Here is a 15,268-nt window from a genome sequence, read left to right on the forward strand (position 1 = left end):
ACGGCTTCGGGGGCGCTGTATACCTGGTGGAACAGACGAGAGGAAGATCCTATTGGAAAGAAATTGGATCGCGCGTTGATAAATGCGGCATGGCTTAGGCATTACCCGCAATCATCTGCTTATTTTGAGGCTGGGGGTATATCTGATCACGCGAGATGTGTAGTCACCATATCAGGAGCCCTAAATGAATCAAGGAAGCCGTTCCGTTTTTTCAACTACCTTTGCGAACATCCGGATTTTCTTGCTACGGTCAAGCGAGTATGGGACTTGACGCAACCTATTCATCACACTAGGGCGGCTTTGAGTAAATTCCAGGGAAAATTAAAGCTTCTCAAATTCGATCTGAGAGTGCTAAACAAAACCCATTATGGGGACCTGCCTAATAGGACAAAGCAAGCATTTGAAGAGATGTGCAGATGTCAGAATGAGGCACTTGTGAATCCAAATCCAAATACTTTTGCGGCAGCAGCAGAGGCGTCAGCTAGATGGAACAAATTGGCCACTATCGAGGAAAAGTTCTTTCGTCAAAAATCCTGTGTGCGGTGGCTGGGAGCTGGGGATCAAAATACTGTATTCTTCCACCGAGCTGTGATGACAAGAACGTCTAGAAACACAATTAAAAAACTGGTAACTGAGGCAGGTGAGGTGCTAACAAAGGTATCTGATATAAAGAAGGAAGCAGTCTAACATTTCCAAAAGTTCCTCCAAGGTCAGCAGGGTCCAGAGGTAGACTCGGAAGACATACTGGAGGACCTTCTAACCTATCGCTGTCCGGGTAGCTCTGCGGCAGGGCTTGTAGCTCCTGTGACTGAGGAAGAAATTATATCAGCACTGAAAGCTTTACCTAACGATAAGGTGTCGGGTCCAGATGGCTTCACCAAAGAGTTCTATGTAGCGGCTTGGTCTGTGATAGGGGGAGATTTCATCGTAGCGGTACAGTCCTTTTTCATTTACGGTTTTCTACCAACTGGGATCAATGCTACGGTCTTGACACTAATACCCAAAACGGAGGAGGCGCAGACAATGAAAGATTACAGGCCAATCGCATGCTGCAACTTTATATACAAGGTAATATCCAAAGTGCTTGCTCGTCGGTTGAAAACTATACTCCCTGACGCTATTGAGGCAAATCAGACGGCTTTCATTAAGGGTAGGCTGATGCTCGAAAATGTTCTTCTAGCATCAGAACTCGTAAATGGATATCACAAAGGGTCAAATTCTGATAGAGCAACAGTAAAATTTGATATCTCAAAGGCATTCGACACGGTTAGGTGGTCTTTCATCACCTCGGTTCTAAAAGCTATGGGCCTTCCTCCACAGTTTATACTTTGGATAAGGGTTTGTATATCTACTGCGGCTTTCTCTGTGTCTGTCAATGGGAGTTTGGAGGGTTTTTTCACAAGTGCTCGTGGAATCCGCCAGGGATGCTCTCTCTCACCTTATCTCTATGTCATACTAAACAACGTTTTATCCAAGATGTTGAACAGGGTAGCGTATGAGCATCAGTTCGACTATCATCCGCTATGTAAAAAAGTAAAGCTCACGCATATCAGTTTCGCTGATGATATTCTTGTGTTTACTGATGGGTCTGCTAGGTCACTACGGGGAGTACTAACGGTCATGGACAAGTTTGCTAGCATCTCAGGCCTTCATATTAACGCAGCCAAGTCTTCGATATTTGCCTCCGGACGGACGATAAGAGAGGTCTTACGTGAGGCGGCGCTCTATGGGATCAAGGTCGGACAGCTCCCGGTTAGGTACTTGGGTATGCCACTCACCACCAAGGCCCTCACGAAGCAGGACTATGACCCTTTGATTGATAGGGTCCGCAAAAGGATGCTTTCTTGGAGAAACAAATGTCTTTCCTACGCTGGCCGGCTACAACTAATAAAGTCTGTGATCTCGAGCATAGTAAACTTTTGGAGTCAAGCTTTCATCCTTCCAAAGGCTTGTCTAGATGAAATTGAAAACATGTGTAGCGCTTTCCTTTGGTCGGGTTCTCCCAATCAGACTAATAAAGCTAAAGTAGCATGGGATGACCTATGCTGTCCTAAGCAGGAAGGAGGTCTTGGTATCAGGAAGCTTAGGGACTCCTCAAAGGTCTTCGCAATGAGTCTAATATGGAAGATTTTCTCGCTAAAAAGCTCTCTATGGGTCTCCTGGATCCAGGAATACTTACTGAGACAAAAATCATTTTGGGATGTAAGGGATGATGGGAAAGGATCATGGGTTTGGAGGAAACTATTGAAACTTCGTGACCGGGTTTATGAGTTCATACGTTTTGAAGTTCATGATGGACAGACTGCTTTCTTCTGGGTTGATGATTGGCTACAAGTAGGGAAGTTAATTGATATCACTGGCCCTATTGGCACATGCCATTTAAGAATTGCTCGCCATGCCAGGGTGCGGGATGCAGTCACGAACTCCTTTTGGAACATCCGTGGTCACAGGAGTCGCTTCTTTCATGAACTTACTGACCGCATTCGTAGTGCACAGCTCCCCCACGAATCACTCGGACCTGACATCGCGCTGTGGAAGCACTCTGATGATAATTACAAGCCTTACTTCTCCTCGTCACGCACTTGGGAGCAAATCAGAGACAAAAAGACAAATGTATTTTGGAGCAAAGGTATATGGTTTACACAGGGAGTTCCGTGCTTCTCGTTTATAGTGTGGCTGGCGGTAAAGAATAGATTGTCCACAGGTGATAGAATGAGAGTTTGGGGCATTCAACAAGGTTGTGTATTATGTGGTGAGAGGGATGAAACCCGTGATCATCTTTTCTTCGCTTGTCCTTATTCTTTCACAGTGTGGGACAAGCTAGTGAGCAGGTTGAGCGGAAATAGGACTGATCCAGACTGGATGGCCACGCTTCGGTATGTCAGTGGCAACTCACTTCACCTTTTGGACAGGATTTTGCTAAAAATGGCGTTCCAGACATGCGTCTATCTCTTGTGGAAGGAAAGAAATGGGAGAAGGCATCGCACTTGTTTCCGGACAGCATACCAACTGATCAGGATCATTGATAAAACGGTAAGGAACAGGATAACTTCGCTTCGACTCAAGGCTGGCCAAAAGCTTGAAGGATTGATGCGACGTTGGTTTGAAGTTACAGCCTAGATAATTTCTTCTCCATATGTATATCCTTTCCTATAATTTACCATAAAGCTTGTAAAACTCTACTCTTTCTAGTCTGATCAATAAATTTCACATTTTATCAAAAAAAATATAAAATATAAGTCAAACAAGCATACAATATAAGAAATATAAATATTACTTCAAACCTCTATCATAATATTATCATTTGATATAAAAGCAAGAAAAATAAAATAAATAAATATACGATATAACAAAAAATAAACAATAGGTAAAATACGGCAGAAAAAACTTCTTCCGAAAGATGACACGTGGCATTAACAAAAAATAAAAAATAAATATACATATAAAAAAGTAAATATACAATATAAGAAATGGAAAAACTACATTAAACATCTATTTAAAAAATGTATAAATTTACATTTTTATTATTTCCAGATATTTTATAAGTAAATATAAAATATAAGTCAAACAAGCATACAATATAAGAAATATAAATATTACTTCAAACCTCTATCATAATATTATCATTTGATATAAAAGCAAGAAAATTAAAATTAATAAATATACGATATAACAAAAAATAAACAATAGGTAAAATACAATTAAGAAATTAAAAACTAAATTAAATATTTTTGTGAAAAAAATGTTTAGAAAAATAAATAATAAGTAAATATACAATTTTAAAAAATAGAAATATTTTATTAAACATCTATCATAGTATTAGAATAAGTAAATATATAATATAAGAAAAATATACACAATAAGTAAATATACATTAGTAGAAATAGATACTAATAAAAAAGACATTTTGAGGTTCCATATAAGGTTCACATTAGCAAAAAAAACTTCTCCCATGAGACGAGGCATTATTATTTAAAAAATAGAAAATAAATAATAAATAAATAAACAATATAGGAAATAGAAACATTACATTAAAATAATAATTAAATATACAATATAAGGAAAAATAAATAATAAGTAAATATACAATATAATAAATAGAAATATTACATTAAACATATATCATAATATTATCATTTGATATAAAAGCAAAAAAATTAGAATAAGTAAATATACAATATATAAAATAGAAAAATTAAATTAAACATATATATGAAAATGTATAGTTAAATAAATAATAAGTGAATATACAATATAAAAATATTACACTAAACATTTATTATAATATTACAATAAGTAAATATAAAACATAAAAAAATAATAAGTAAATATACAATATAATAAATACAAAAATACGTTAAACATCTATCTGAAAATATATTATAAAATAAATAATAAGTAAATATATAATATAAGAAATAGAAATATTACTTTAAACATCTATCGTAACATTACAATTTGATATAAAAGAAAAACAATTAGATAAGTAAATATACAATATAAGAAATAGAAACACTACATTAAACATCTATCTGAAAAATGTATAGTTTCACATTTTTATTATTTCCAAATATTTTATAAGGAAATATACAATATAAGTAAAACAAACATACAATATATGTAAAAAAAATGTACAATATAAGAAATATAAATATCACATTAAACCTCTATCATAATACTATTATTTGATATAAAAGGAAGAAAATTAAAATAAATAAATATACAATATAAAAAAATAAACAATAGGTAAAGTACAATTAAGAAATTAAAAAACTAAATTAAACATCTCTCTGAAAAAATGTTTAGTAAAATGAATAATAAGTAAATATACAATTTAACAAATAGAAATATTATATTAAACATCTATCGTAATAGTAGAATTAATAAATATATAATATAAGGAAAAATACATAATAAGTAAATATACAATATTATAACTGAAAAAAACTAAATTAAAAATCAATCTGAAAAATGTATAGTAAAATAAATAATAATTAAGTATATTTATTTTGACAACAATAATTAAGTATAAGAAATAAAAATATTACATTAAGCATCTATCATAACATTAGAATAAAAAAAAGTAAATATACAATATAAGAAAAAATAAATAATAAGTAAATATACAATATAAGAAATAAAAACTAACATCAAACATCTATCTGAAAATGTATTTTTTTACATTCTTATTATTTACAATAAGTAAATACATATACAATATATGAAGAAATAAATAGTAAGTAAATATGCAATATAAGAGATAGAAATGTTACATATTATAATAAGAAAAAATAAATAATTAGTAAATATAGTATATAAAAAATAAAAATATTACATTAAATATATATCATAATATTATCATTGATATAAAAGCAAGAAATTTACAAAAAGTTAATATACAAAATAATAAACGATAAATAGTAAGTAAATATACAATATAAAAAACATTATACATATATCTCAAAAATGTATAGTTAAATGGAAAATGTATAGTTAAATAAATAATAAGCAAATATACAATATAAGACATAGAAATATATAATTCAATATCTATTTTAATTTTACCATCTGATATAAAAGCAAGAAAATTAGAATAAATAAATATACAATATAGAGAAATTCCTTAAGATGGTCAGTTTAAATTTTTGTCACAAAACAGCCTTAATAAGAAAAATGACCAAAAGAAGTTTTCATAAAGAGTAAAAATACTTTTATACCGTAGGGTTAACTAATCTAGATTTAGAGTTTAAAGTTAAGGGTGGGGTTTTGAGGATAGAATTTCAAATTAAAACAAAAATTAAAATTAAAATTTTCAAAACAAAAAGTGGCTATTTTGGTTATTTTACTTATTCAATGTTATTTTTGTGACAAAAACTTAAAAAATAATTCGAGAGAGATGTCCTACAATATAAGAAAAATTAAATAATAAGTAAATATACAATATAAGAAATGAAAAACTATATTAAACATCTATCTGAAAAATGTATAGTTAACATTTGAAAATAAAAATAGCTCCGCGCGTAACGCGGATTAACTCCTAGTCTTATATATATATATAAAGTTGGTTTGTGCTCTGCGCACACAGCCTTGCACGTCAGCAATGAGATTGGGGTTCTGATGCCACGTGTCAATCTTAAAAAATAAAACGAAAAAATCGGTTTTAAGAAAAAAGATTATGACCTTCGTTATGGTTGATTTTTAATGGGCTAGATATTAGATTATTGGTTTAAATCTATATGGACCTTTATTCCACTCTAAACTGGGCCGTGTATAGTCAAATAGAGTACGTCTAGGAGACTCTGACGTTTAGATTAGAACTTCTAGCTGTCTATGTTCTGCAACAATTCATCTTAGCGGCGACGAAAAATCTGGAGACGTTACAGAATCAGACTGAATCAAACGTCGTCTTTAACGCAATCATTAAGAATAGCTCCACTACTTTCACAATTCATCAATGAATGCCTTCACTTCCTTTTCCTGAATCTCCGACTATATAAAGGTACGTCTTATCCTGTTTAATTCATCACCCCAATCCTCTAAAAAAAAGTACGGCTATGACCAGAATCTCTCACTACAGAAGGCTTTCGTGATCGTGTTTTACTGTGTTCGAATTTTGGAAGAGCTGGAAGGACATGTGAAGCTGATGAGGACACAAACATCGTTGCTGCAGTAACCGTCGATGGTACAAACGTCTTTTCAGAGCGTACGTTCAATTGCTAGCGAAGTCCCTCACCAGAAACAAGATTTAGAAGAAACCCGCCTAAACCATTCAGTCAAGTCCTCAAACTGGGCTAATCCAAATCGAACCGGGTCTAGCTTTCACCATGGTTTCTCTCTCGATCTTCTTCTTCGTCGTGTTCTCTTCCGAGAACCTCCTCTTAGCTCTGATCTTCGTTGCCGTCCTTCTCTTCATCGCCTCGAGTGTGTACTTAGTATCTTCTTCGTTTGAGCATTTTTCTGCCTGGATTGATTTTGGTAAGTATCACAATCTAATGATTCCTGGTTTCTCTTTCCTACTACACTACACATGATAATTTCTTTTACGTTTTGGTTTTGATTATATTTTTTTCCTATTTGAATAACTAAACACATTGTGTCGTGATCTCACAAAGAAAAATATGGTTCCTCTTACGAAAGTTTATAACTTTGGATGTCATTTACAGAGCTCAGATGGTGATATAATTGAATGTGTTCCTATCTCAAAGCAACCAGCTTTTGATCATCCTTTCCTCAAATATCTCAGGTACATAGAATGACGTTTACTTAGAATTTATTTGGGATTTATGTTTTATGTTCTAAGTGCTAATGTTTAGTTTATTTTACTTGCGGTTTCTTCTTTGGATGAAGCCTAATTACCATCCTGAGGAATTATTTGATGACAACAAAGTGTCTCCTACTAAGTCAAAAGAGAAGGGCATACATATCCCTCAGTTATGGAATTCATATGGTAAATGTGCCGAAGGAACCATTCCCATGAGGAGGACAAAGGAAGGTGATACCTGGAGAGCAAGTTCAGTCAAAATATATGGCAAGACGAAGCATAGAACTGTCATCTTACCTAAATCTGCAGAATCTGGCCTCATCAACCAAAGTGGTCACTAGGTGTGTCAAAGTTTCTTTTTTTTTTTGTTGGTTTCTTGATCTGAGTTGTGTTGTTTGTTTTGGTTTTTTGAACAGTAGCATGCCATAACCTATGTGGACAGGGATAAGTATATAAAGTGACTATAAATGTGTGGGGGCCTAAGGTACATCATATAAGGTTGGCAGATACACTCAGCTTCTAGGGAACATATATGAATATGATTCCGTTTCTCATATTCTGTATAATGATCTGTGTATGCAGAGATTAGTGAAACTGTTATCTTCAGTTACTATTGCTGTTCACATTTCTTTTACTAATTTTTTGTTTTACATATGAAACAAAAGCTGATATTTCATTGGTTCCATAGGAAAGTGAGTAAGGGGCTTAGGTTCGATTCATGATGGCAGCCTATTTTTTCTTATTTTGCTTCTAGCCTTGTGAAAGACAAGACCGGTGCTGCCTAGAGCAGGCACTGTGGGACATTGATTCTTGGAACGCTCAAGCCTTCTACTCATCTATTGGTAAGGCCTGCTATATTATCCATAACTTGGCGAGAGTTGGTCGCAGAAAGTAAATAAAGAAATTAAAAGAGACCAGACTAACTTTTGGGGGAACTAATCAAAAGGAGATTGGCAACACAACCATAGACAAAACCCTTCATAAAGGGTGTGATATGTAGTGGTTGTAGATCCACGGCCTCATTTATTTCTATATCACTAAATTTATAGCAATCAAGCTTTTAAAAAAATTTCAAAATCACAGTTCTTGAAATAACCTACAGTTGTACAAGTGCTCTGTATAGCCAAAAATCCAGAGCAATTTTTTGGAGCTTTCTATAAAATTCTAAAGCAATAAAATCTAAAATCACAGCAAAAAGTCTACAGATTTTTTTTTACAGCAAATTTTTTAAAATTACAACCATTACTAATCGGATCCGAAGTGTAAGTATTTTAGTATTCCAACGACCATAACCTCTCTCTCTTCCTATGAGATTATATGGTATTTGTTGCAGATCGAATAACTGAAAACTCATAAACCCGATCTGCAACAAATACCGTATAATCTCATAGTATTGTAACTTGGAGAAAGATACATTAAGTGTTGTCATCAGAAGACAGGGAACTTGGACTCAAAAGCTTTACACCCATCTCTCTTCTTCCATTGATTCTCTAGAGGTTTCTACTGAAGGTCCTTATGGTCCTAACTCCTTAGATTTGAGGTACAAGAACTAAACAGTCTTAGTTCATTTTCTTACTTAACTACTTTATCTAAATTGTCGTTATCATTTTCATTTACTATAGGCATGACTCTCTAATACTAGTCAGCGGGGGAAGCGGAGTCACTCCCTTCATTTCAGTGATCAGAGAACTCATATTCCAGGCCCAAAACCAAAGCACAAAAATACCAGATGTTCTTCTTGTTTGTGCCTTTAAATACTACCATGATCTTGCGTTTTTAGACCTAATCTTCCCACCAGATATTTCAGTCTCGGACATCTCTAGGCTGAATCTCCGGATCGAGGCCTATATAACACAAGAAGACAAGAAGCCGGAGGCAGCTGATGATACCAGATTGTTGCAGACAAAATGGTTCAAACCACAGCCACTAGACTCTCCAATCTCACCAGTCCTTGGACGCAACAACATACTCTGGCTAGGAGTTGTGATCTTATCATCATTCGTCATGTTTCTCTTGCTCATAGCGATTGTTACACGTTACTACATATACCCTGTTGATCGTAACACAGGAAAGATCTACAACTTCTCGTACAGAGTTCTCTGGGACATGTTCCTAGGATGTGTGTGCATTTTTATTTCTTCAAGCGCAGTTTTCTTGTGGCGCAAGAAAGTTAACAAGGAAGGAGATAAGGAGTCCAAGAAGCAGGTACAGAGCGTAGATTTTCAGACGCCTACGTCTTCTCCAGGTTCATGGTTCTGCAGCCACGATAGAGAGCTCGAGAGCGTTCCCTATCAATCTATAGTACAAGCCACTTCAGTCCATTTTGGCTCCAAACCTAATCTGAAAAGTAAGTCATCTAACTCAGTAGAGTCCACGTGTTCATCACATGCATGGAAAAATGGTGTATACGTACAGGAATCTGATGCTTGAACTTTATTGTTTTGCAGAGATTCTGTTTGAGGCCGAAGGTTCAGAAGACGTTGGAGTGATGGTGTGCGGGCCAAGAAAGATGAGGCATGAGGTGGCAAGGATATGTTCATCTGGTTTGGCTAAAAACCTTCACTTTGAAGCAATTAGTTTCAACTGGTGATCGATTCCATGTTCTGACTATGTTGTTTATATTCATTGTGATTACCTTTGATATGTTGAAATGGTTTGCTGTTTATTTTTTTAACGCAATGCAAAAATGAATGTCGATATGTGCTATCATCCATCCGCATCATTAATTATCATCATCACCATATATGGGATCATCATCATCATACTCGATGTCATCGGTTCTAATATGTGTTGAAGAGCAAAATAATGTTTTAAAAAATCTAGATGAATGATCCATGCTAAGCGCATGCATAATTTTAAAAATCACATTACCGTTTCATCAAAATTTTATGGTAAAAGTTTTATATATTCCTTGGATAAGAGCTAGAGGTGATTAGTTCTTTGTTCGAATTTTAGATGAAGGTATTTTTTTAGGAGGAAGAGTAAAAATGTCTAATAGATTTTGAAAAAAGGAGATAACAAAAAAAGTGTCAAATCTCATTTTGTTAAAAAATCTAATGGTACAAATCGTTGTTATCCAATTGTTATGTTAGAGCACTTCCAATAAGAAATTCTCACTATCTTACAATTAAAAGAAAAGAAAAATGTAAAAGTATGAAAGAAATTGAAGAGAACTTATGAGATACTATTAAAACATTCTGTTAACAACGAGCATGATTTTTTTTTGGATAATGTAATTATGTTATCGTTTTTATTTGGTAAGATGTTTTTAGTTTGTTATGTAGTAGGTGATAAGTTAATATGTTTTGTCTGTTTTTTTTTTGAATAATGTGTTGTTGTGTGTATACTTGTTAGTAGTCAAATGAGCCTCTAACGTAAACTAATATTGAATTTCAATAACTTTGCATCTACGCATTTGTTGATTCTAAGATTAACGGTTTCATCGTCAAAATTGTATTATATTTTTTTCATATTTTTGAAAATTATAATTTTTAAGATGTTTTTTGCCCTCTCCCCATATTTTAAACTTGAGCCCTCACCTTCTATGTATTTCGTTACATTTCTGGTGTGCGGTGCTTCTCACCATCACCGGAAAAAGACTCACATTTTTCTCTTGTTTTTCTTGCCTTCTTCACCTATGAGATTATATGGTATTTGTTGCAGATCGGGTTTATGAGTTTTCAGTTGTTCGGTTGCTTCCCACGGCATTGTAGGCTGTTCCAGTCAATATTGATTGCTCCTCTTCTTCCTTAGATTTCAGCTGATGTTAGGAAGTGCATCTCATTGGTTGGGTCATAGTTTATTCGTCTTTGATTTTGTATTCCTCGTCGTTGGCTTACCGTCAATAGTCTCTGCTCGTTTTGGTTTTCAAGATCTAGTTTTTGGTGTTCTGACTTCTATGCTCTCTTTCATAGCGTGAGGACGGCTCCATAGTTTTCTGATTTCGCTCTGTCTCCCTTTCCCTCTTTATTCTTGCATCTCTTTGCAGCTTTCATCGCATCTCTGGTGGCTCTCCCTTTCACCATGTTTGCCACTCGAGATTTGGATAATGTTTTCGTTCGTGTATGCTATGTGGGCTTGGAAGGTTATTTCTGGTCTCAAGTTTAGTCTCTGATTTTTTGGTGGTTCTCTTTCATTCTCCCTCTCTCAAGTTGTTTCTTTTCTTTCCATGTTTTCCTTGGTATAGGTGTGCGGAGTTAGTCTCTTGGAGCTTTGGTCCCTTCTATCCAGAGCTTTGTGATTTTTCAGTTGGATGTCGTCTTGTATGTTCTTGTTTAGTCTGTGAGGTGTTTCTTACTTTTTAGCTACTGGTTGTGATTCCGGTGTTTTAGGCATATATTTTCCTGCTTTTTGGTGGCTTTGGCCTTTCGATTATTATTCTCCCTTTGGCCCGCTTTCTTAGTTTATGTGTTGGTTGTCTAGTTTCTTATTCTTAATTTGATTATCTTATGATACTAATAGTGAAATAAATATAATTTGTAAATGAAATAATAAAAATTAGTAAAAATAATAAAATGATGAAAAGTCTTGCTATTTTTAGGTGTGAATAAATTAAATATTTAAAATATATTTATATTATTTTATTTATTTCTTGAATTTTAGAGACCAATAAGTGTGAGAAGGATTAGATAATACACAATTAAAAATTTATGGAGAAAATTGCAATAATTTAAAAGAAGAGGAATTTATATTAAAAAAAAAACATGAGGACACTCGTTAGCAAATTAATGATCTGAGAAGGACCTTCTCAAGAATGGATATAAAACTATAGAAATACAAATAAAATGCTATACAGAACGTTGACGTTGATGATCTTCAAGTTATTCTTCCCATCACAGACTCAACCAAAACTATAAGACTTGACATCGACCTTATCATCACCAGTCTTGAGAGAACTAATAGGCCTCCAATTAAAGAAGAAGAAAAACTATACATGCACGGTATGCTTCGGAAATTTCAACAATGGAACCTGTCTATGCTTTCTTACTTACTGTCATACTTTCCATTGCCGCTGCATTGACCAATGTATGTCCCATATGTAGGAAACATTATCTATAAATCAGCATTATTACAATTTATAAGTGATTTCTTATGTTCCAATTTTCCGTTTCATTTGCATACTATTTTTGATTTTTGTTTTAATTTTTAAACAAAAAATATAAATGTTTTTCCTCATTCTCTGATGTGCTCCATCACCAGAATTAGTTTCTCACCAAAAATCAAATAACACATATACAACTGAGTTATGTTTGGTTGCACACCTTTAAATTCAAATTATTCTCTAAAATAAAATTTCAAATGCTGTTCCTTTTATATATTGTTCACATTGTACTTAACAGTATATGTATGTTGTTTAAAGAAAACATATATTTTACTACTTAAACCATAAAGCATATTTGATAACCACTACAAATAGATAAAAAAAATATCATTCTCTTTTAATATATTTTCATCTTCATTTGAAAAAAAAATCTTTACTACGACCATATATAAATTATAACTTTTTAACAATAAAATATATGAACCCGGCGCGTAGCGCCGGAAAACCACTAATCTATAATAATAAAGTCAGCTCATGATATCTCCTCATGCTTCCACGTCCTCAAGGAGAGAGGTGATTTTCTTGACACGTGGCATCTCTCTCTTTCCTCAACTCAATCCTACGAAACCAAAATATCTGGGCTTAACGAACTTCCTTTCTGATAATTTTCTATTTGGACTCGGCATTTTCTCTGTGTTATTTTACTAGGCATGTCTTCAAATCAAACGAAGCCCATATGTAGAGTCTGAGTGTTTATTATTTTTGTAAACTCAGCCGCATCAAACAGCCCTAATCGTCGTCTAAGTTCTTTATCTCTTCGTATCACCGGAGAACAAAAACTAGAAACGTTACGGAATCAGTATGGATCGAAGTGTCATCTTTAAGGCGCTCTTAGCCTCTTATTTATAATAGCTCCCCACGATTTATCATTGAATGCATCTCCAATGACTTCCTCACTTTAGATCCTGGACTTTAAAAATGTATGTTCTATCCCCTGAAAATCATCAGTTTATTGTGATATGATGCGTCCTTCCACATTCTCCACTTCCACTCCACCCGGTAAACAATAATTTATACATGGGTCCTTCATCATGCTTCATTGGATTTTACGTTCTTCTTATAATTGTTATTCTTATAATTGTTATTCTCTAATCTACAGCTTTGGATTTGAGACGGAGTATGGATTGGGAGAGTGAAGAACATCTTTCGAGAGAAAGCATTACATGAATTTCGTAAGAATAAAAGAGGATTAAAGCGATCTTTACAGTTTCAATATTTTGATTTTTTGTTGCGATGATTATATCTTTAAATTGTGTATCAGCTTCCGCTGAGAAAATCTGGGGTCGACCAAAAGATGGTTCTCTGACACATTGAAAAGCTGACAAATCAAAGTAAGCTGGTTAGAAGTTTCTCCATCGAGTTTCAAGCTCTCAGTGGATTGGATTTCTGCAGGTTAGGATTAAAAATCATATCAAAAAGTAGGCAAACAGTTTTGTTGTAATCAATCTAATTGTGTTCTCCATATCATTCACAGAGACAATAAAAGACTCCAGCGCCGGATTGTAGTCCGCACATACCAATTGGAGACGATTAATGGAAGCACTTAAAGAACCATACCAAACATCAATGTGTATTATCAAACAGGTATTGGAGCAGCAGCTCCGAAGCTGGTCATCAGTGAAGAAGAATATGATCGAATCAAACAAGCCTTATTCATTCACCTAAGAAACTGTTAACAAAGGAGGCCGTAAGCAACAACTCTTCAGTTCTCCAATACCATTAATTCCTCTCATTAACTCTTATTATGCCACAGGTAACAGGTAATGATCCAAGAGATCAGCACTAGAGAAAACGATGAGAATGCATATCGTAACATCTCCAATATGGAGAAGATCCACGGCAAAGAAATAGAGAAACCAGTCGTGAGTCACGTAGTTGCTCTATGCAGTGGTGGTGTCGGTGTTGATGCTACTGCCTTGTCTCTTCAGAAAAGCATGAACCCAATTACAGTGATAATTCAATTGTGCAAAATGCTTTTGGCACGTTGGATTTTAGCTTATTTCGTGGTGACATTTGCTGAAGATGTGAAAACACAGCAAGACTTGTCAAAAAGAAGTGAGAGGACATATCAAAGTAGTAAGTGAAGCTAAATGTGATCACTACCAAAAATATTAGGCACCTTCTCCTTCCCCTTTGGGTTCATTGATGTAAACCAAAAATATACCATTAGTATATTACTATAAATTATTTATAAAAATAATTTTTTTCTTTTTTTGTGTTACTTTTTAATATTATATTTAAAATCGTTTTTGAATTAAGAGGTTTTTGCAAATATAACTCAAAATTTGAAGTCAAACATAAAACTAGCTCATATTTTTTTGGAACTTTGATTTGTCTATTTCATCCTCAAAGTTCAGATTATTCACGAAAATGCAATCACTTTTTTTTTTTGAAAATGCATATTTTACTCTATCACCCTCATAAAACTTTTTATTATAGTTTTTGGCTTTTTCCTTTTTTATAACATGTGGAAAGGGGGTTTGTTGACATGTGTCTTCATATTTTTTTGTATTTTAAATCCTTTTACTTTTAAATTATTGCAATTTGTTCCATCAATCTCTAATTATGTACTATCTAATCCTTCTCACACTTATTAGTCCATAAAATTCAAGAAATAAATAAAATAATATAAATATATTTTAAATATTTAATTTATTTACAATTAAAAATAGCATAAACTTTCACTATTTTATTATTTTTACTAATTTTTATTATTTCATTTATAAATTATATATTTATTTCACTATCAATATCATAAGATAATCAAACTAATAATAAGAAACTAGAGCACCAACACAAATAACCAAGAAAGCGGATTAGAAGGAGAATAATAATCGAAAGGCCAAAGCCACCAAGAAGCAGGAACATATATATATGCTTAAAGCACCAGAATCACGATCAGTAGA

The 15,268-nt window shown here is 33.7% G+C and overlaps 1 protein-coding gene and 2 long non-coding RNA genes across 6 annotated transcripts; all 3 read left to right on the plus strand.

The window, feature by feature from the left end:
- Positions 1 to 6,293: 6,293 nt before the first annotated feature.
- On the plus strand, positions 6,294 to 7,978 carry LOC106382050. 4 transcript variants are annotated; one of them, XR_007322337.1, is made up of 6 exons: positions 6,294 to 6,499; positions 6,578 to 6,975; positions 7,164 to 7,243; positions 7,348 to 7,602; positions 7,681 to 7,759; positions 7,950 to 7,978. It is a non-coding gene; the product is annotated as an uncharacterized LOC106382050 (long non-coding RNA). The 4 variants fall into 4 exon arrangements; XR_001276799.3 differs by having other exon boundaries at positions 7,681 to 7,978; XR_001276798.3 differs by having other exon boundaries at positions 6,296 to 6,499; positions 6,563 to 6,975; positions 7,678 to 7,978.
- Positions 7,979 to 8,578: 600 nt separating this feature from the next.
- LOC106378613 (ferric reduction oxidase 5) lies at positions 8,579 to 9,970 on the plus strand. The gene is made up of 4 exons (XM_013818718.3): positions 8,579 to 8,587; positions 8,653 to 8,801; positions 8,884 to 9,608; positions 9,709 to 9,970. The coding sequence occupies exons 1-4, from the start codon at positions 8,579 to 8,581 to the stop codon at positions 9,849 to 9,851; spliced, it is 1,026 nt and encodes a 341-aa protein (XP_013674172.1). The 3' UTR covers positions 9,852 to 9,970.
- Positions 9,971 to 11,972: 2,002 nt separating this feature from the next.
- On the plus strand, positions 11,973 to 14,572 carry LOC106379788. Its single transcript, XR_001276178.3, has 5 exons — positions 11,973 to 13,361; positions 13,462 to 13,534; positions 13,624 to 13,754; positions 13,837 to 14,049; positions 14,116 to 14,572. It is a non-coding gene; the product is annotated as an uncharacterized LOC106379788 (long non-coding RNA).
- Positions 14,573 to 15,268: the final 696 nt, after the last annotated feature.

The sequence above is a fragment of the Brassica napus genome, chromosome C4 (assembly GCF_020379485.1).
Source record: "Brassica napus cultivar Da-Ae chromosome C4, Da-Ae, whole genome shotgun sequence".
Classification (NCBI taxonomy): Eukaryota; Viridiplantae; Streptophyta; class Magnoliopsida; order Brassicales; family Brassicaceae; genus Brassica; species Brassica napus.

Coding starts and splice junctions, on each gene's coding strand:
- LOC106378613 (XM_013818718.3), top strand. Junction 8,802..8,883: donor CCTAACTCCTTAGATTTGAG/GTACAAGAACTA, acceptor CATTTACTATAG/GCATGACTCTCTAATACTAG. Junction 9,609..9,708: donor CTCCAAACCTAATCTGAAAA/GTAAGTCATCTA, acceptor ATTGTTTTGCAG/AGATTCTGTTTGAGGCCGAA.